This window comes from Pseudorasbora parva, chromosome 7, assembly GCF_024679245.1.
Source record: "Pseudorasbora parva isolate DD20220531a chromosome 7, ASM2467924v1, whole genome shotgun sequence".
In the NCBI taxonomy this organism is placed as follows: domain Eukaryota; kingdom Metazoa; phylum Chordata; class Actinopteri; order Cypriniformes; family Gobionidae; genus Pseudorasbora; species Pseudorasbora parva.
In genome coordinates this window covers 27,166,479-27,188,947 of record NC_090178.1, presented here as the reverse complement: position 1 = coordinate 27,188,947, position 22,469 = coordinate 27,166,479, and the positions used below count along the sequence as shown (strand labels likewise).

Genomic DNA, 22,469 nt, shown 5'->3' with positions numbered 1-22,469 from the left:
AAAAATTCAATTATATGACCAAATAATACGGTTGAAAGACCAAATTTTTTTCAATTGTTTGCGTTCGCTATGTCAGCTGACATTCCTGCAGCTGACTTCCGCCTCCATTACTAGATTTTTCCTTGAACTGACCTGACCTGACATCACACTGCACCAAAACCACCAAAACACTCGACGTAAAATAATAATCATGGATAAAACCAGACGCACAAGAATGTTACATGCTGCACACAGCATACGAGTGCACTTGTTATCCACATCATCGTATATTAGCTTCCGGTAGGAATTGTGTTGTTTACAACAATGTATTCTGTATCTATTTATTTTTATATTTCGCTGTATAGGCTTACGCATATTTAAGGTCCAGCAATCTTACCTATACCACTAACTGTTTATCTGGATTGTGATAAATCTTGTGCCGACTGCCGACCCTTCCAAAAACACCACCCACTCAACTGGTAAACAACACTCAAGCGTCTACAGTTTTTTTTTTTTTCGTGGACTGATCCCCGCACAGTCGGAGATCGTCGTATGTGTGAGGAAAGTCGCTCGCATATGATTTGTAGATCGAGGCTTCAAGTCAACAAACCATTCACGTGTCACGTTTGTGATATAATTTTTTTTTACAGTCTTTGGATCATGCGCAAAATGTCGCCATATTGTGAAGGGAAATTAGAAACACATACGAGTAATGGAGCTCTTGCTCTGAAATTATTGGTTTTGTATATAGCTTTTTTTTTTAGCAAAATAATTTCAGTGATTTATTTTGTTTTTACAAAATATTTTACAAAACAACTCTATTGCTATGATGAATTATTACATTCATAATAGCATAAAATGAAAAAAATATACTCTGGACAACAAGAAAAGGATTCAAAAATTCTATACATCCGTTTCGCTTATATAGATCTGCTTTGCTTTCTGTGATTTATTTTGTTTTTACAAAATACATTTCACAAAACAACTATATTGCTATGATGAATTATTCACAATAGCATCAAATGAAAATTATCAAAATTATACCATAATTCTACCAGTTTCTGTAAAATAAATAGGGAATAACACCACACAACAATTCCTAGACTTTATTTTAAAAACTATTATTTATTTAAAAAATGTGATAGGCTTCTGACAAGTTACTTTATGAGGATAACAGTTTGTCAAGCACATAAACATCCTTGTGGCAGTTGTAAAACATGCAGCAACGTTTCAGCAATTCCCTTTTTACAAAAATGACATATGGTTGTGTTTCATTTATGTTGTAAAATGTAAAACCTAACACTATACACATCACTTAATTCATACATTTTCAAACCTTTATTTTAAGACCCATAAATGCTTAGCCTTCCTAGACTGGCCTACGTAATTTTTAACAGCTATATAATATTACGTATAAAATATTATTATAATATACAATATAATACTTTATATGTTTAATTCATATGTGAATACTACCGCTTTGTCTCGTAGACCGCTTTGTCTGCCTTGACAGTTTCGTCCATGTCACTAGGAGGCAGTCGTAAGTTCGACTCATGATGACGTCTACAGAAGAAGATCGACGTAAACAGCTAACCACATCATATCCGCCGCCGTTCATCAACACTGAACACATCTACAGAAAGTAATGTGAGTAATAATTTAGTTTTAGGATTTATTTGCCTCTCAGTTAACTGTTTTTAGCAATATCTGAATTTATTGTCGCTTTTCAAAAGCTCACTTTTATTATTTGTTTATAGTTGAGGCGTAAATCAGCATTATTTAATAGCGCGTTTGCGTTACATATTTGATAAACAAACTTTGCGGAGTGTTTTTGTACCAACCTGTCAGAAATATCTTGTTTTTAAATGGTGTAAGATGTCCTAATTTATTATGTTTTTGGACGAATCTGACGTAATGCAGCAGCTTAACAAACTTGTTCATCCGGATTCTTTCTCGTTGTGGATGCAGTTTCTGTACCAGCCCATGAGTGACATCGATTTTCCATTAGCTCACATGATGTCATTTAAAACATTTATAACTTGCTGCTCAGTTGCAGTGATTTTCCTAAGCGAGGCAACGTTAGCTAGAATAATGATGAAAGCTATATTGGGAACTCACTGTTAAAGATTGCATTCTGTACCGTGTGGTACACGTGCACCTTATAAAAGCCCTGTACTGAAACGTTTCGGTACGAATACGTGTACCATTACACCCCTAATATTATATATATATATATATATATATATATATATATATATATATATATATATATATATATATATATATATATATATATATATATATGGATTTAACATCGAAATGTAACATCTTATTTTAAAATGTATGTTAATGCAACCTCCGTTTAAACACTTTAGTCAGTTCAAGGTAGTGTTGTCACGATACCAAAATTATGACTTTGATACGATACCAAACTAAAATACCTCGATACCGATACTAAATCGATACCAAGGTTAAAAAAGAAAAAAAAAAAGAAAAAAAATTAATATGACAACAGAACTTATTATTCTTTGTTTTTTTTTTTTTTACTAAAATTAAGTGGCCAGCATATTCCTTATGGTTGGGCAAAGTTTTGATTGTAATGATCCTGATTCCGATTCTTAGGGTGCTTTCACATCTCTAGTTCGGTTCATTTGGTCCGAACCAAGGGCAAACAATTATACATTGTTGCATTTTTCAGCTTTTTTGGTTCCTTTTCACACCACACTGATTGCTTTGGTCCGAACCAGTTGAAACGAACCAAAACGCAAGCACGTGACAACATCCACATCACTCATTGGCCATGGCGTATTTCCTTAACTGCTTTTCGATTGGTCAGAATTTACGTGTGGGAAAATTCCAACAGAAGAGGCAAAGCCAGCAAACTATAATAACACTATGGAGAGACGACTGCGCGGGCTGGTTTTGTCCCTGGCCATAATCTACTACACTGTGTATTTACCACAGTATGCAAATACCTTTATAATGAAGCGCAGATGCGATGTGAAAACAACGTTCTAATTAGGGTTGGGCATCGAGAACCGGTTCTAACTTGGAACCGTTTAAAAAATAACGATTCCATTGGAATCGTTTAGAAAATTTATTTTCGGTTCCGATCTTCGGTTCCAAGCGCGCAAGTTTTGGTTTCCATGGCCACCTGATTTCCGGTGCTTGCGCGCCCGCTTGTTCTTTTAGTCATGGAAGCCCGGTAAGCGGCTCTGAAGTGTGGATTTATTTCACTTTTAAAAGCCTGGGTCGGCACAGTGCAACTAGTGTTGTCAAAAATATCGATACTGAAATATCTGAAAAGATACGATAGCCTGCTCAGCCTACACAATCGATCCCAGCTGCTGTCCTCTCCTCTCCTCTCTGACCGACAGCGAGTTGACACGCAGCCGCATATTCTCACTCAGCCGGTTAACCTCTGAACACGACGGACGCGCGTTCTGCTGGACTATTCCTTACGACAGCGTGTTAGTGTTTGTGTGTGATCGGTCTGAATTTCGCGCGGGATTGCACATAATTCTACGAAATCCCCGCAGATTTCAAGCTCACATCTGAAGCGCACGCACACACATAGCCTACCGTAATAAAGCCGCCCCTGACATACAAGTGCAAATATTCGCTTCTTTTTACAGCTTATTATTGGTCAAATACACTCAAACAAATTCTCAGTGCACATTTTGAACAGTATGTAAACACAGTCTTAAACAATTCAGGAAGAAATGAAGAATGAGTAACAGGAACAGTGTTCAGGATCCATGAGTGAGGCAGTTCTTAAAGGGACCGCAGTCATTTGTTATCCAAAGTCAAACTACAAAAAGACAAACGATCACACTGCTCTTGACTGATCAACTTGTCTAACTTTAATGGTTTTATATGAAACTATTTTTTTTTTTTGCAAAAACATAATCCAATGTTATTTTAAATTTATTTAGCCACTTTGTGTTTTTTTATTCAGTTTCTTACCTGAATGTTAGACCTACCTGAAAAAATTAAGCAGTCTATTTCATTTATATATTTTATTCTATTGTATTTATTTGTGCTATTTTTTGTAATAGCCTATGTATGTTTGTTTATTCAATTTAACATTCAAAATCAAGCTTACTTGTGCTGTGTGTAAACTATTGCAACACAATTACCCCGTTGTAAAAAATACATTGAGTTAACAAAAGTTTGTGAGATATTTTAATAGTAATTGATCAATGTTTATATATGAGAAGAAGCTTAAAAGCTTTATCATATAAAGTGATCTCTTCAGAAGAAATGTTTGATTGCCTAGACTTTCAAAAGACAGACAAAAAAAAAAATTATATAAAAATATCTAATTGACAGTATATGTAGCGTCCCCCCCCCCCCCCCCCCCGTTGTATTGAAAATAGCATTGAATATCGATGTGACACGTTTTGACTCCACCCCTCAAAGAATCGGAATCGAGAATCGAAAAGAACCGGAATCGAAAGTAAGAATCGGAATCGGAATCAGAATCGTTCAAATCAAAACGATGCCCAACCCTAGTTCTAATGCACTGCAAACGGCGAGTGCGCATTGCTCGTCACTTCAAGAGGAGGCGTGCATTAATTATTAACTCTTGACATGCTCATCTTCCGAAAATATTGTCAACGATCTATCAGGTAAAAATGTGGGGAACGCTGCATAAACTGCATGTCAAATAGATATTTTTTGTATAATATTTTTTTTGTCCGTCTATTTAAAGTCAATCAAAAATTTCTTCTGAAGAGATCACTATATGATAAAGCTTTTAAGCTTTTTCTCATATATAAACAACAATACAGTAACAATAGGAAACTCCAAGTACCATGTATAACCAAAACACCGGATAGTATACTGGTTTTGGTTTTGTCGGAGAGAAAGAATAGCGTTCGTGCTTGCGGTTGCCAGCTTTCAGTCATTTAAATCCTCCACTCAGAGCTTTTCTGTGAAAAGAGTACGTATACTATCCAGTGTTTTACCTAAACATTTGCAATCTGGAAACCATATGCATGCGCGCGGATCTGAAAACACCAATAAACAAGTAAGCTGCATTTTAGCAATCTCCTTTTGAGATTTTCTGCTTAAAGTGTCATTCAGTCGATCTGTGTTTTAGTTAGTTATCTGATGCTTTAAAAACGGGGGGTGTGACGTCATGATTGACAGCTGAGACTGACGTCTTCTCTGAGTGAAGTTGTGACTGAGGCACCAACAGAATTTTTTCGGAATTTATGGGAGCAGATTGGAGCTTTAGCTTTAATTTCTACATTTCCATAACTGTTTATTTTACACCAACATAATTAATTGTTCTGCATCTGTGAGAGTGTGGGCAGGCTTTTGATATCGCAGCTGTCCTTCCTGCTCTACTTCTTGCGCTCTCCTGCGCAACTCCGGTCCCGAAATTGCTACTGCGCAGACTCCGTCCCAAGATGTCAGCGCCGTGCACCCCCGCCTGAAAGCTTCAAATATGGCAAGCGGAAACGGATGATGTCGAGTCGTCCATATTTTTTTACGGTCTATGGTCAGGACGGTCAAGACTCACGAAGCACTTCGCTGAACAACTGAACTGCTGTGAGCTGCTGAAATAAGCCAATCAGAGTAAAGCTCAACATTAATATTCATGACTGTTCCAAATATGGCAAAAACAGAGCATTACATCCTAGGGACAATTTCTAGCAATGTAAATGGACCTGTAAAACTGTATTTAGACAATGTTTGCCCTTAAATAAGCCAAATAACCTCTATGTAGATATCAGAGAACAATTTGTTTCAAATATATTGTTTCAACTCATTCTAGGGCACCTTTAAAAAGTAATTAGTAAGAAGTAATGCAATACTTTTAGAGAGACTAATTAGTACGATAATATAAACACACTGTCAAAAATGTAATCAGTAGCTAGTAATTAATTACTTTTTTAGAGAATAGTAGCACTAATATTTGTATAGTAGGGATGAACCGGCATGGAAATTTCACATCACGGTTATAGTGACCCAAATTATCACAGTTATCAATATTATCACGGTTTTGTTCAAAAAGAACCAAAGAACCAAGTTTTATATTTGAAAATCAACAAACAACAAATAAATCAAGCAGCTCTATGCACTTTTAAAAAGCAAGATTATATTCTGTGGGATTTCCTTAGATTGTATTCAAGGAAATTATATATTTTCCTTATTTCCTTATTGGCCGTCGTCAAAGCACCACATAATGAATAAATAATAATTGGTGTAAATACAATCTCTAATATTATCTCTATAAATATGTTCAAGCAATATTCTCATCAGTGTCCCATCAGCTATGACGCATTTAAATCTAGCATATTTTGTGTACAAGCCCAAACAGTATCCCAGTAAAAGAAATCATATGCATATTTTCATTTGATTTGACAGTTTATTTTTAAATATCAAATATCCAAAAGGTGTGCATTATACCCGACACCTAGATAAACACTTTACAGTCAGTTTTATACAAACGCGCATACCAATGTTGTAACTTTAGAGACGATAAATTTGCGAATCTCGAAATTCAAGCCAACTTTATGCCAGTCATATGAGAAGTGATATGGTTCTGCTGTGTTTGTTTTAAACTATTTTCGCTGCTGAAATAGGCTATAACAAAAACATTCAACCCCTGACTGTATGCTGAATGAATCTCCTGCGTACATCGCACGATCATCTCTGCTTTGATTGCAGATTACAGTGAGTGAGAGCGCGCTCTGAACAAAACTCTGGTTTATCTGAATGATTATTAGACATTGCATTCATAAACTCAATAGAAACACGTGCAATAGGTTATAATGCGCAACGCGGTTATAACAGATGGCTTTTGAGAAGCCTATAATAAGTAGGTGACTAGACTATAGCAACAGCGACGTGAGTGACTGTGTTACACGCCACAGCCGAAATACACCAGACAAACGGTGGGTGTTGATGTCGAGCCCTGATTATTATTCCTTAAATGTCACCCTAGTCATGTCTTAACGTGCTTGTTCGTCTTTGGCTCAAGCTTCACGTTATTATTTCCCAGACGTAGGTTTGGTATTGAGCTCAAAGTCCGCCTGCCTTGCGTTCACAAATCTTCGCAGATTTGAAGTGTTTCCCCATTACAGTGACTTTCTTCTCTTCTGGCATGTTCTGCTGCAGATAGGGTAACCAGAGCATCTTCGATTCATTTTCCCTCAGGACTTTTGTAAAAGTCAAAATATAGCCACACCTTAAATGTTGTACTTTTAGAAGGCTGGAAAATCTCCCGGTGCTCTTCTCAATCAGAAAACAGCGTTTTCTGTCACCAAACTGGATAGGATTTACCACGAGTTTTCAAAACTGTGTTATTTTCAAAAATAATCACTGACAGTTTTAATGATAATTGAATTTTAAACAATATTACTAACCATCAGTACATTTTATCGTGGTTTATCTTGAAACCGGTAATCATTTCATCCCTAATGTATAGTGAACCTATATAATATATGCATTCTTAAATACATTGGAAATGGATCATTTAACAGTTAAAGGAACTGTATGTAAGAAATGTTTTTCAATTAGTCATAAAATGGCGCTGATATGTCACTAGACATTAAGAAATCATGTTCATTTCAAATACTTATATCACTGACAACAGTACTCCGGACAGGATATTCTCATTTAAAAGTTGTTGTTGCAGCCCTCAACTGATGTTGATGTTGACATGTGTTTTGGCCTGAAGCACCACCCTCCACCTATCTACCAATCACAAAGTGTTTCAGCATCCGGGTTGCCAGCTATACTATAGTTACCACAGCTGCAGCTACATCATTCCTGCTGGATCCTGCAGGCTATCTGGCAACCTCGAGTCAGGGGGAGGGGGAGAGGGGATAGTGATTGCTGTACCAGTTTTGGCCACAATCTTACATTGACTTCCTTTAACATTATTCCTGCTAATTTAAGATCTGTGTGTTATTAGAAACGTTGATATGGATGGAAAAGCAAGTGACCCCTTTAGCACTGAGGCAGAACAGCTTCCTGGGGCAGGAGTAGTAGGGAGGTGAGTCTATCAACATTGAAATATACACTCAATAATTTCCTTTCATTCTTATTCATGTTTGTCATTATATTAAATTAAACATGGTTGAATGTGATGTTTTATGAGTTCTTATTACCTTGGACTGTTATGATGCTATTATTTTTATTGTATATTATATTAGTACTCTGATAATTATATTTTCCTGTCTATCTCGGACATCAGGCTTTGGCTGCCCAAAGGTCTGTCTGGTAGTGTGATTAAGGATTGGGTGGACCGCAGGCGGAAGTCCATCCGTCCGTGGGCCGGGTTTGTAGACCAGCGCAAGTTCTCCAAACCTCGGAATTTTGGAGATCTGTGCCAGCGTGTGGTGAGGAACCTGAACACTTATCACAGCAACTACACCTTCATCTTCATGGGACTCATCCTCTACTGCATGTAAGGAACTTCTTGCTGAATCATGAATTTTGAGTACAAATAAGGTCATATTTAGCAATGTGATTTAATTTTTATACAGCTTACAATATAAAAAGGTCCACTGTAGAAATAAATATGCAAGAGACAAGCCTCTGTTCTTATGTACACAACATGGGTGTGTGTGTTTAATTTTCTCTGAAGGTCCACATTCACACAACCACATAAAACACTCACAGGAAGTTTTAAACGGATTGTTCTCCACAAAAATTAAAATTCTCCCATTAATTACTCACCTTCATGTTGTTCCAAACCCTTAAGACTTTTGTTTAGCTTCAGAACACAAATTAAAATCTTTATGATGAAATCTGAGAGATTTCTGTCCCTTCATATTGACAGCTATTCAACTGACACTTTGACGCTTCAAAAAGTTCATAAAGTGATTGTGAAACTAAACCATATGAATTGAGCAGTTTTGTCCAAATATTCTGAAGAGACACGATTGCTTTATATGAGGAACAGATTTAACGTAGGCTTTTATTCACCTATAAACATTGATCAGTGAAGATAAACAGAAGCTCAACTGAACTGCTGCGTAACACGAGAATGAACCTCATTGGTTCTTGCATGTCAAGCGAACATGCTTGGTCTTCTGTTTACTATAACTGAAAAGTTTCAATAAAGTGTAAATTAAATCTGTTCATCATATAAATCGACTGTGTCTCTTTATAAAACTTGGACTGAACCGCTCGATTCATATGGGTTAGTTTTACAATCTCTTTATTAACTTTTGGAAGCAAATGTCAGTTACGTAGCTGTCTATGGTGGGATAGAAAGCTCTCAGATTTCATCAAAAAGATCTTCATTCTAAAAGATGAATAAAAGTCTTAACAGGTTTGGCATGACATGATGATGAGTAATTAATGACAGAATTGAACTATCCCTTTAAAGTGTTCAAATAAATAGCTAATTAACAGTTTTCTCTGTTGTTTTCTCCTTTAGTATCAGTTCCCCTATGCTCTTGATTGCTTTGGGAGTGTTTGCTGGTGCCTTCTACATAATCCACTTGAAAACACTGGAAAAGAAGCTGGTTGTTTTTGGTAAGAGAGTGAGATTTAGTTTAGTTTAAGGCTATATGAGGATACATTGTCTACATTAATCCAGATACTTTTGAAAATGCATTTTTTCCTTCCTCTACATTTTGGTCTTCTGTCCATACACTTTCCCAAGAGGATACATCTGAAAGAAAAAAAAAACAGTTTTCATGTTGTTGTGGAGAATGTGTAAACAAAGATGCACGGTTGTTGTTTAGTCCTGTGACGCATGTTGTAATGATTGATATCTGTTTATACCAGTATGAGCTTTTCACTTTTACAGTGTTGCTCAAGATAAATGTTACTTTTTGTACAATTATCTTCATATTACATTCCTGCAAAGATGACAGACAATTGCCTTGCAATTGCTGTCCTGTGGATTGCAACTGCTTTTTAGGTTATACATTGGATGGGTGATTATAAAGGTGCATTGTGATAATTTTAGCTGCATCTAACGCCCACCGCTCACCGCTCCCTTTCGAAGTACATAGAGAAGCTACGGTGGCCGACACAGGACAAAGGTGTCGTTGTCTGAGACAGCAGACAGTAGCTAGCACTCCGTAGAGCAGTTTGTCCATTTAGGGCTACTGTAGAAACATAATGGCACAAAATGGTGACCACTGTAAGAGGACCCATGGTGTATGTAGATAAAAATGGCTCATTCTAATATAATAAAAACATAACAGTTCATTATAAACGGATTTATACACCACTGAAAACATAGTTATGTACACTCACCTAAAGGATTATTAGGAACACCTGTTCAATTTCTCATTAATGCAATTATTTAATCTCCCATTCACATGGCAGTTGCTTCAATGCATTTAGGGGTGTGGTCCTGGTCAAGACAATCTCTTGAACTCCAAACTGAATGGCAGAATGGGAAAGAAAGGCAATTTTGAGCGTAGCATGGTTGTTGGTGCCAGACGGGCTGGTCTGAGCATTTCACAATCTGCTCAGTTACTGGAATTTTCACATACAACCATTTCTAGTGTTTACAAAGAATGGTGTGAAAGACAACAGTCTTGTGGGCGAAAATGCCTTGTTAATGCAAGAGGTCAGAGGAGAATAAGCCGACTGATTCATGCTGATAGAAGAGCAACTTTGACTGAAATAACCACTCGTTACAACCGAGGTATGCAGCAAAGCATTTGTGAAGCCACAACACGCACAACCTTGAGGTGGATGGACTACAACAGCAGAAGATCCCCACCGGGTACCACTCGCCTTCACTACAAATAGGAAAAAGAGGCTACAATTTGCACAAGTTCACCAAAATTGGACAGTTGAAGACTGGAAAAATGTTGCCTGGTCTAATGAGTATCGTTTTCTGTTGAGACATTCAGATGGAAGAGTCAGAATTTGGCGTAAACAGAATGAGAACATGGATCCATCATGCCTTGTTACCACTGTGCAGGCTGGTGGTGGCGGTGTAATGGTGTGGGGGATGTTTTCTTGGCACACTTTAAGCCCCTTAGTTCCAATTGGGCGTTGTTTAAATGCCACGGCCTACCTGAGCATTGTTTCTGACCATGCCCATCCCTTTATGACCACCATGTACCCATCCTCTGATGACTACTTCCAACAGGATAATGCACCATGTCACAAAACTCTCCATTTCAAATTAGTTTTTTGAACATGACAATGAGTTCACTGTACTAAAATGGCCCCCCCAGTCACCTGGGGCCTTATTTATAAAACTTTGCGTAGGATTTGCGTCATAAGTGGCATATGGATGAAACATAGGACGTGCGCACGCACAGAAATATTCGGATTTATAAAACCGATTTATAAAACCACATCCTACACAGTTTTACCTTAATAAATCAATTTTAAATGTAGCACAGCTTTTGCGGCTTCACGTCACGCCCATAGTTGCCGATAAATAGTCAGTGACATGCCCACAAGTTAATATTTATCGATTGCGAAATCATGGCAAACACAGAGAGGAAAAAACGTAACTTCATTGAATGTGAAGTAGAAGTTATCGTTGGAGAGGTGAAAAAGAGGAGAAAAATGTTGTTTGGAGGGCACAGTGTGGGCATTACTAATGGCAAAAAGGCCTGGTGTACGCCTTTTGTGCATATGCAACGTTTATAAATGAGGCCCCAGATCTCAACACAATAGAGTATCTTTGGGGTGTGGTGGAACGGGAGCTTTGTGCCCTGGATGTGCATCCCACAGATCTCCATCAACTGCTAGGACCAACATCTTATCAATTTTGGCCAACATTTCTAAAAAATGCTTTCAGCACCTTGTTGAATCAATGCCATGTAGAATTAAGGCAGTTCTGAAGGCGAAAGGGGGTCAAACACAGTATTAGTATGGTGTTCCTAATAATCCTTTAGGTGAGTGTATATTATATTGGATTTTTTTATTTGATATATCCTCATAAATATTACACACAACACCTTTAAGTGTGACCTGGACGTAGTGGTGTGATATTACAATGATTGTGCCAGAAGAATAGTGTTAAAGTCTGGTCTCGGTATCATCTCAGCATGCTTTTTTTTCTCTTTTACACATATGCAGTAAGATGATTTATGTCAAGCATTTTAGTGTGGACAGGAAACTTTTGAAAAAGGCTTAAATGCTAGTGTGGACAGAGCATTTTGAAATGAAAATGTAATTTTAATGATTAATGCCTGTTACGTCATTTGATTTGTTTGCTTATAGTGCTAGAGTTTAATTGCTAAGTATTTGATGTAATGCAAGTGCTCTAATGATCTATTAAGCAAACTCTCATTTCTTTCTCTCAGGTCGTGAGTTGACTCAGGGACACCAGTTAGGTTTAGCAGGAGGGGTTTCCTTCCCTGTGTTCTGGCTGGCAGGGGCAGGATCTGCTGTGTTTTGGATACTGGGTGAGTTTTTCACCTTCATCTCATTCTATTTGTGCCTTTCCCCAAACAGTCTTTTTGAAACTCTCTGACTCATTTTATTCAGGTGCCACACTAGCTGTCATCGGGTCTCATGCGGCCTTTCGGGAGCTGGAGTCGTCTGACATGGATGAGCTGCTCATGGAATCTGTTTAAATCTTTCACCTTTGACCTTTTGGCTCGCGTTAACCGAAAATATCTGGCCTCATCATTTACAATGGCCACATATTGGTTACACTAATTTGACAATACTAGTTTATTCACAGATTGGCCAGCAAAGAAGACTGTTAGACGGACATCACCCCGAACAGATCAAGCACATTAAAAGACCTCAAATGCCTTTACTGGTACCTATTGGATATCATGTTCATTTCGTTACATTATTTATTTCCTAAATATCATCAAAGCACAAACTAAATGCACTGTGACTCAAAGCAAAAAATGCAGTTTAGAGGCACCATTTACCCAATCCTGATGATAGCTAATGTTATGCCATCTTATCCAAAATAGTGGGGGGAAAACCTGACTACAAGAATGTACTGTCTTGACAGTTTCTTCTATCTATCTATCTATCTATCTATCTATCTATCTATCTATCTATCTATCTATCTATCTATCTATCTATCTATCTATCTATCTATCTATCTATCTATCTATCTATCTATCTATCTATCTATCTATCTATCTATCTATCTACACACACACATTTGTCTTGGGCCCTTATCTCTTAAGTTGTTACATCAGTCTTGTTAGGACAGTATCACATACATGATTTAATAACTGCATGTGTCAGCAAATATAGTGTATTATTGCTATTCAATGTAATCAATGCCAATATTCCCAGTGGAAGTTTTTTTTTTTATATTTTCTCATTTTATGGAAATGTATTGTCTTTTATTTTACAACTTGCTTCTGTTTTGTCAATGAATGGGAAGTGCAATAAAATGCTCAGCCTGTATGATACCTTTAAGTCTATTATTTATTTAATGGCCGCTCATGAGAAAGTAAATAGATTTATTGTCTGGTTTCATCTTTTGGGTCCTTTTTTTTCACATCACACACATTTGATGTACATGGCCTGTTTTTATGACAGCAGTCCAGTGACAGTCCATCTAATTTTTAAGTTGCCATAGTGATGACCTTGAGTGCAATCTTTCTCTCCTTTTAAGCACTGCGGCAAGAGCAGCGATCGATATTCCATTTACGGGAGGGAGGGAGAAAGAGCACTGCAGTGAGCCCATAGCATTCACCCAAGGGACATTACGGATGTGCCCGTGTGTGTGTGTGTTGGGCAGCCCAGTTTTGCAAGTCAGTAGTTTGCAGTGACATAAATGTATGATGAATGCTGCAGGCAGCAGATTTCAGTCGCTCTCTGCTGTGGCCGAAGAAGATGGTTTTGTTTGCCAATTGCCATCATTGAGATAAATAGATAAAATCGTGGCTAATGTTGGTGTATTTGTTAATTTTATGTTCATGATTGGTTTTCAAGTTACCGAAATAATGTATATGTAAAAAAAAAAAAAGTAATTTTATCAATACACCCTACGCAGAAGGTTTAGCCCATAAGTTCTGCCATAAAAGACAACCGGATGAATATTATAGGAAAATAGAATATCAAAAAATAAAATAAACAGGAATGCGCTACATCATTTTATTTTTTTAAATATTTTATTTAGTATTAATTGTGATAAACCTAAGAAAAGACACATTGTTGATTAATGGTTGCTCCTAAGTGTTTAGTGAGCTATTAAAATGACCTTGGTCATGAAACAGATAGACAGACGGCTAGATAGATAAACAGATAGACAGACAGAGACAGATAGACAGACGGCTAGATAGATAAACAGATAGACAGACAGAGACAGATAGACAGACGGCTAGATAGATAAACAGATAGACAGACAAAGACAGATAGACAGACGGCTAGATAGATAAACAGATAGACAGACAGAGACAGATAGACAGACGGCTAGATAGATAAACAGATAGACAGACAGAGACAGATAGACAGACAGCTAGATAGATAAACAGATAGACAGACAGAGACAGATAGACAGACGGCTAGATAGATAAACAGATAGACAGACAGAGACAAAAAGACAGATGGCTAGATAGATAAACAGATAGACAGACGGCTAGATAGATAGACAGACGGCTAGATAGATAAACAGATAGACAGACGGCTAGATAGATAAACAGATAGACAGACGGCTAGCTAGATAGACAGACGGCTAGATAGATAAACAGATAGACAGACAGAGACAGATAGACAGACGGCTAGATAGATAAACAGATAGACAGACGGCTAGATAGATAGATGGCTAGATAGACAGAGGCAGACAGATGGCTAGATAGATAAACAGATAGACAGACAGGCAGATAGATAGATAGATAGACAGACAGACAGACAGACAGACAGACAGACAGACAGATAGACAGACAGACAGACAGACAGATAGATAGATAGATAGATAGATAGATAGATAGATAGATAGATAGATAGATAGATAGATAGATAGATAGATAGATAGATAGATAGATAGATAGATAGAACTGTCACATCTCATATTACAATTCTTGAAGTCCCCCCACCCCACACACAACTTGCAAAGGATTGTTTTGTTAGATCTTTGAAGCTGTAAGAAATGTGGAAAATAAAGAGACAGGCATCACTTGGTAGTATTAAATGTACTAGATGTTTTATTGGATTTGACCTTTCATATGCATGTTTCTACCAGTTGTTTTTGTCCTTCTGTCTTTAGTCTGAACATCCACACGTCTGTCATATGAACAGCCAATGGCCGACTGCAGCAGCACACTCGTTGTCCCTCATCAAACACACACACGCAGACACTCACGCACATACAGACCACATGACCCAATACTGCTTCATTCCGATGGCATCTCCTGATAAACCAGCGGCGGAACCCACACACACCAGGCTCAATTGGTAGGTCCAAAGTTTGAAGTTGAGATAAAATTGGTTTCTCAAGTGAGATATTCGGAGAACAAATGGTTAAAGTTGATATGACACCTTCAACAAAACAGCTAATTTAACTGGGAAACAATAAAACCTGGTGTGTTTAGGTCCCTGACGGCAGTTGGATTTTATCCCAGAGACGCTGTTCAACATCATACTAGTTTTCTGTGCAAAACATGATAGGAATCTGACTTGCTTCCTCTATGTTTCACTCATATGAGTTAAAACATACAAGAGAATATTTTTTGTACTGTGTTTCTGTGTTTCTATCTTCCAAGATTTTGCTTCATTTGTTTAATCAGATGTGGTATTGTTTACATTTTCCCTAAAACACGGAGATTGACAGTGTTTTGAAACATCTGGGGTTATTGTAGCAGACAAACAAGCACACAAACAAAGACAGAGAGTGAACACCGATGAGAGCGAGAGAGGATGTCAATGTCAATCAAACTAAAGTAGAAAATTAAAAATTGAAATACAAATTCAAAGCCACCAAACCACCTCCTTTAGAGAGTAAAGAACATGAAATGTCCTAAGAAGCAAAAGTATTAGTCAAAGTTACTATGTTAAACGGAGTCTAGTGTGTGCATTGGGACCTAACAAGGTTTTGTGTGATCTGTGTATCCGTGTGTGACTGGAGGACAGGTCGAGGGAAAAGGCATGGATGTAAAGGATCGGTGGAGGGACGGCCTTTTTAAATAGGCGAGCGTACATACTCCCTTTTTAGCGTCAAAAGCTCCTTTCGAATCTACATAATGATTATGCAGCTGCCACTTTTAGATATATATTAGACTTTATGTACACAGCCGTGTGAAAATACATGCAAAGAGTATTATAGGAGATGGGGGGTCGAGAGTCTGGAAGGTGCTTTGTGGTTTCCTCTTTTGGGGGGGGGGGGGGGGAGAGACGTGCTATTGGCTTGAAGCTGCCGTCTCTTTGAAAGGAGGGCGGGAAAGGGTGGTTGTGCGTCTTGGTCGGGAGGAGAAGTAGTAGAACAAAATGGAAGATGTGGGAATGTGAGTAAAGAACATTTGTTGATCAATAGTATGTCTCCCTTTCCACCCATCCTGCAAAAAAGACAGAAAAAGAGCAGGAATCACTTTGAGTGTTCATTCATAGCTCTTAATTCAAACAAAGACCCTTAATGATCCAATTGCGGGACTCATATGAAGTGTGTAATTCTGAGTGTGTGTCTTTGAGGCAGTGCAGAGGAACACATACCACCGGGGTTCCGGCGCAGGAGCAGCTTTCGCACCTCATCATACACAAAGATTAAGAAACTGTATGGGAAAGCACAGAACCACCAGCTCGGCCTAAGGAGGAGAGAGACAAATGAGGAAAGACATTTTAAATGGCAGACTGCTCATAAGTACCATATACATATTGTTCATATAGCAGAATCTGAAATGTTAACATTGTATAAAGTATGCAGCATAAATATAAAGTGTATGTGTGATATATGAACACGTACTTCACATGTATTCATTATTAACCTAATTCTTTCCTGAAATATATCATTAAATCAGTTTTAGTTTGATTCGATTATTTTGGTATGATTTAAATATTTAAAGGCACAGAAACAAAAACAAAAAACAAAAAAACAATACAAAAAAAAAGAAACTTTCTTCGTGGGAGGAAAGCACACTGGTCTTTGAGGGAACCAGAGGTGGAATTGGATGTGTGAAATGTATTTTCATGTATGAATTTGTGCATGTGTGTGTGGTAAACTCACTTGAGCGGGTACATCCTGAGGGCCACATCCATGCCCGGGCAGTATGAGAGGAATGCAGCGAGAGCTGTTTCTTCAAACAGCCCAAAGATCAAAATCTTATTCCTGTAAAAGGACAAGCACAGTTACATCCAATGTTCTCATGAATACAAACACTTCCTGCACACACGCTTCCTGAACTCACTTCATGCCCTGCTGGAATACTGAGTTGCGTCTGGTCTTGCAGATGATGACATCGGCCCATTGTACAACCACAATACTGACAAAGAACGCTGTGTGACATGTGAACTCGACAATCTTCCTCTGCTCGTATGTCTGTGGATCACGAACACAACGTCTTACAACAAGCAGGGACCTCTGAGACTTGCATGACGCTAAACACTTATGACGTCACAACATATTAAAACACAAGATACCCACCCACTGCTGTCCGTAACTGTCCTCCAGGTCATTCAGTGAGCGGTCATCCCATTTGAGCCTGATACCCACCAGCAGTGAGGGCAGGAAGCCATTCTCAGCCAAAATCACAAAGTAGGCAAAGAAACCACCCAAAGCCTGGATCATACCTACACACATACACATATGCTTACTTTTTTGCACAGATACCTACAAAATATTTGTTTCTCTTTTGACAAAATAATATAAAGTAATAATAACACATTTTTAATTTGTTAAAACAATATATCAACTAACTAACTAACTAACTAACTAACTAACTAACTAACTAACTAACTAACTAACTAACTAACTAACTAACTAACTAACTAACATGTACAATAGTGTTTAAAAGTTTGGGGTCGATTAAAAAAAAGCAATAAACACATGTATTAATCAAAAACTGGTTCAATTAATCAAAAGTTACAGTAAAGACATTTGAAAGTTATTTTAAAAATTCTAATTCAGCAAAGAAAAAATGCATCAGTTTTCACAAAAATATTAAGCAGCAAAACAACACTTTTGAACAAGCTTTCAACACTGATTATAATAATAATAATACGAAGAAATGTACTGTAACTGTATTTTTGATAAATGCAGCCTTGGTGGAAAAACATTTAAAAATCGCACCAAATCCAAACTGATTTCGGTGAGATTACGGTGCGATTATAGCATACAAAAACTATATTGACTATACAATTTTATTTTACGCCTCCCTCCACTTCCCACATTTTTGTTTATTACCATGCCATTTCCAGGCCTGGAACTCAAAATTTTTAATTCCAGGTTTTCCTTGACCATAGGACCCTAGTAGCTTAGACATCTTAACTGTAGTTCTGTTGGTCTTTAAATAAAGTAAATTCTGAAGTAAAAGCTACAGCACAAGACTAACCAATTTGTCCGTAAGCAATGCTGATGAGACGCTCATTCACAAGCTTGTCTCTCTGAGGGTTCCTGGGCTGCCTCTTCATGATGTCACTCTCAGCAGCCTCATAAGCTAGAGAAATAGCAGGTACCTATGGAGGTAGGGAGACAGTAGATTTCTGTGTATTGGGTAAACATTTTATTCATATGTGTGTATATATGGTTGTGTGTACGAAGGCTGAATGTTGAGTACAGGTTATTCATTTTTTTTACAATTAAAGTGCTTACCATGTCAGTTCCCAGGTCAATACAGAGGATGGTGATGGTGCCCAAAGGCAGAGGGATATTGACGATAATGAAGAACAGGAAGGGTGTGATCTCGGGGATATTGCTGGTCAGGGTGTACGCAATGGACTTCTTCAAATTGTCAAAGATGAGTCGGCCTGCAAGGGGAGAAATGGATTTACAAATCTTGTTTGACAACATCAGTCCTGTCCACCCATGTGCTCCAATTCTTGAGATTTACGCACCTTCTTCTACTCCAGTGACAATTGAAGCAAAGTTGTCATCCAACAAAATCATGTCAGCAGCCTGTTTAGACACATCAGACCCTGAAATGCCCATAGCGACACCGATATCAGCCTTTTTCAGGGCTGGAGAGTCATTCACACCATCGCCTGTTACAGCCACAATGGCCCCCTGAGTGACAGAAAAAGATACAGATGAGAAAAGGGTAAGAAAGAAGGGTTAAATCAGGACATTACTGACATGACAAAAGATCATTAACCATATTGAATGCCAGGATATGCATTTACCTGACGCTGGCAACCCTCTACAATGATGAGTTTTTGCTGAGGAGATGTCCTGGCAAACACAATCTCAGTGTGGTTCCGCAGAACTTCATCTATTTGCTCCTGAGAATAGTCCTTCAGATCTGTTCCATGAATCACACATGCTTTGGCATCTCTAAAAAACACAAACACAAAAAAACAAATTATTAATACACTACTATATTTATTATATAAAAACTGATTAAAGGTGCAGTCATGTTGTTCTGCTAATTTTTTCATTTCAATAATAATCCACTCTATCTGGAATGTTGCACGAGGGGGACAGATATGATAATGGAAGCTTTTTTTGCTTGCAACATTCCACTAATGTGACCACACCCTCAATGCATGTTGACATGCTGTGTGCATTTACAGTGCTGGTTTACCTGGGATTGACCTGACTGACGGGGATGTTGAGACGGGCAGCGATGTCTTCCACAGTCTCGTTACCCTCTGAGATGATGCCCACACCCTTGGCGATGGCCTTGGCAGTAATGGGGTGATCTCCTGTTACCATGATGACCTTGATTCCAGCAGAACGGCACTTTCCCACAGCGTCGGGCACGGCAGCACGAGGCGGGTCGATCATTGACATCAGTCCCACAAAGCAAAGGTTGTCTGTCTGGAAATTCACATCATCTGCATCAAAGGCAAAGCCTTTTGGGTACTGGTCCTCAGGCATTAAGACATGGCAGAATCCTGTGGAAAGGAGGCAAGTTTACACTTTTTTAAATATTTTATACTATAATACACAATACAATAAAACAGTAATATTGATTTCTGTTAGAATATATTTTATTTATACCTGGAAAATATATATTTTTCACATTTTTGATCAGTAGTGCACATTATAGAAGCCCGTTTTTGCCACTAAATGAAAAAAATTAAAACAGTAATTGCAACTTTTTATCTCAGAATTCTGACTTTATAACTAGCAATTGTGAGGGAAAAAGCCAGAATTCTGAGATAAAAAGTCACAATTACTCTAAAATGTTTTATTTAGTGGCGGAAACCGACTTCCATAGCACATACTTTAATATAACGTTTTATATTATAAATATATATTCTTTTATATTAGAATGAAGAAAGAAACCACAGAGTGCTATCAAAGTCTAGAAAGTGAACCTACAATTTTGACCTACAATGCTGTGATTGACCAATCAGAACTGAGTATTCCAGAGTGCTGTGTAATGATACCATATATTACGCACCCAGCACTCTCTCCCCAAGTCCTCCAAGCTCCAGGTAGGCATTTTGGAAGGCCTCTTTCATCTCTTCATCCATGGGCTGCTCTTTACCCTGCAGCATTATGGTGGAACAACGATCTAGGATGCGCTCTGGCGCCCCCTTCATCACCAACAGGTAGCGGTTATCGTTGGGGTCTTCCGTCTCATGGATGGAGAGCTGGGGAAATATGTAAAGATGGATAAGAGGGAATTGGTGGAGTTTTGGTTCTTTGCCACTGTCGCCTTTGGCTTGTTGCTCAGTTGGGGACACTAAAATTATGATCCAAATTATTCAACTAAATATAAAAATAAAATAAATTAATTAGGTCTTATTTAATTCTATAAACTATAATACTGATCTGCCAACATTGTCGCTCTATGATAAATTAAAATAAGCTGATAACATCACTGTTTTCTCCAGAACGAAAATTTGTCAGAACAGACACAATTTTGTTGCAATATTGTCCTGTTTGATACTGTGAAGTTGCTTTGAAGTAATCGTCATTGTAAAAGCGCCATATAAATAAAGTTGATTGATTGATTGATTGAATTGCTGGTGGTAATGCTAGTCACTGTTTTCATATCTGGCACTTTCAGTTTTAGGGTTTCATGACACAGCTCACAATTAAAATGATTTGTTTTTGACATGCTGAAGAGCTGCTTCAGACGATTTATAGGAACCAACGATATTTAAAATATTTTCATAAGAATGCATTGCAGTACACAAGTTTAATAGACTAGAGATGTTTGCATGTCATATTTTATGGAGCTTTGAAATGCTTTTCGTTGGTTGTTGAACCTCAGCTCTTCCAATGATCATAACTCAAGTTGATATTTGCTGTTCAAATCAAATACTTATGACAAACCTGATATTTGTTGGTAGAGTTGAATGGGATTTCGGCTACTTTCTTGTTCTTATCTCTCATCGTCCTGACTGAGCCACAGGACAGCTCAATACACTTAAGCAAGGCGGATTCAGAAGCATCACCCGCTACGTCTCTCTTTAGAATGGGCAAAGTATCTTGTCCTGCCTTAAACTGAGCCCTATTACACAGCGCCGCCACACGGGCCAGAGACACCCATGTCACAGAGCTCTTATCGAATGATGCACCTGCAGAGAGAGACCAACTTAGACTCAGGATGGAAAAATTGGAGTCGTAAAGTGGAAAAAGACAAAACTATCATTAGTCTCTGCATAAGAAGAAAGGAACAAACCAGATTGATCTTCAGTGGTATCGGCTTCATGGATCTGGTTGTCAAACCACATGTGTGCAACAGTCATTCGATTCTGGGTCAATGTTCCAGTCTTGTCCGAGCAGATAGTTGAGGTGGACCCAAGTGTCTCTACAGCTTCAAGATTCTTAACCAGGCAGTTCTTCTTAGCCATACGTTTAGCCGTCAGAGTGAGACACACCTGAGATTAAGAGACAATACAGAGACATTAATTCAATTGCCTTAAGGAATTTGTTAAATCAATTTATGTTGTTTGGTTCCTTTATAGTTCCAGCAACCATTGTTTTAGCAGTTTTGAGAAAGGAATGTTTGGAAGAAAAACAAATTCATTTTAATGCCAAATGATTAGGAATTAATAATTTCAATATTTGCACATGCTTTTTCATAGCCTTTTTAAATACAGTATAAATGCAACCAAATAACTTATAAATTAGGGCTGTCATGCCTAATTTTTATCGGTCATGTCTATATATTGCTGTGTTTAGTATTTCTGAATGGGTCCGTGTACTGTAGTAGGCATATGCAGTCAGGTCAAGGCGTTTTTTTGGCATCTCCATGTGGTCCTGTTAAGTATCGTAACTTGACGTGTAAAACGTAAACAAGCTCTAAACAAACTTTTGCATTGTACACACACTCTACACTGAATTCTGAAATGTTTTCTTCTGTAATGTTTTATTTTGTGTGTGCTTTGTTGAGCATAAATTTATGAATTATATGGACTCCTTATATCATTTGGTTAATAGATGACCTTTTGGAGTCTCCAAATGTCCTTTTTTGAAAAGACATTTAAATTTACCTTGAAAAAAAGCTTGCAGAAAATAT

General features: G+C 37.8%; 2 protein-coding genes across 3 annotated transcripts in view; one reads left to right on the top strand and one right to left on the bottom strand.

Annotated features, from left to right (window-relative positions):
* Positions 1-1,492: 1,492 nt before the first annotated feature.
* Positions 1,493-13,313, top strand: rabac1 (Rab acceptor 1 (prenylated)). The gene is made up of 6 exons (XM_067448871.1): positions 1,493-1,626; positions 7,910-7,990; positions 8,192-8,404; positions 9,383-9,480; positions 12,234-12,335; positions 12,418-13,313. The coding sequence occupies exons 2-6, from the start codon at positions 7,920-7,922 to the stop codon at positions 12,504-12,506; spliced, it is 573 nt and encodes a 190-aa protein (XP_067304972.1). The 5' UTR covers positions 1,493-1,626; positions 7,910-7,919; the 3' UTR covers positions 12,507-13,313.
* Positions 13,314-15,027: 1,714 nt separating this feature from the next.
* atp1a3b (ATPase Na+/K+ transporting subunit alpha 3b) overlaps positions 15,028-22,469 on the bottom strand; it is a 31,863-nt gene continuing 24,421 nt past the window's right edge. For both annotated transcript variants that reach the window (XM_067448867.1, XM_067448868.1), the window contains 13 exons: positions 21,630-21,828; positions 21,281-21,525; positions 20,400-20,592; positions 19,575-19,887; positions 19,174-19,324; positions 18,889-19,057; positions 18,647-18,801; positions 18,387-18,510; positions 17,480-17,625; positions 17,244-17,374; positions 17,063-17,164; positions 16,552-16,643; positions 15,028-16,397 (listed from right to left, as the gene is read on the bottom strand). In XM_067448867.1, the coding sequence (XP_067304968.1) occupies positions 16,369-16,397; positions 16,552-16,643; positions 17,063-17,164; positions 17,244-17,374; positions 17,480-17,625; positions 18,387-18,510; positions 18,647-18,801; positions 18,889-19,057; positions 19,174-19,324; positions 19,575-19,887; positions 20,400-20,592; positions 21,281-21,525; positions 21,630-21,828 (2,049 nt within the window). In that variant the 3' untranslated portion in view covers positions 15,028-16,368. The remainder of the gene's footprint in view (positions 16,398-16,551; positions 16,644-17,062; positions 17,165-17,243; positions 17,375-17,479; positions 17,626-18,386; positions 18,511-18,646; positions 18,802-18,888; positions 19,058-19,173; positions 19,325-19,574; positions 19,888-20,399; positions 20,593-21,280; positions 21,526-21,629; positions 21,829-22,469) is intronic.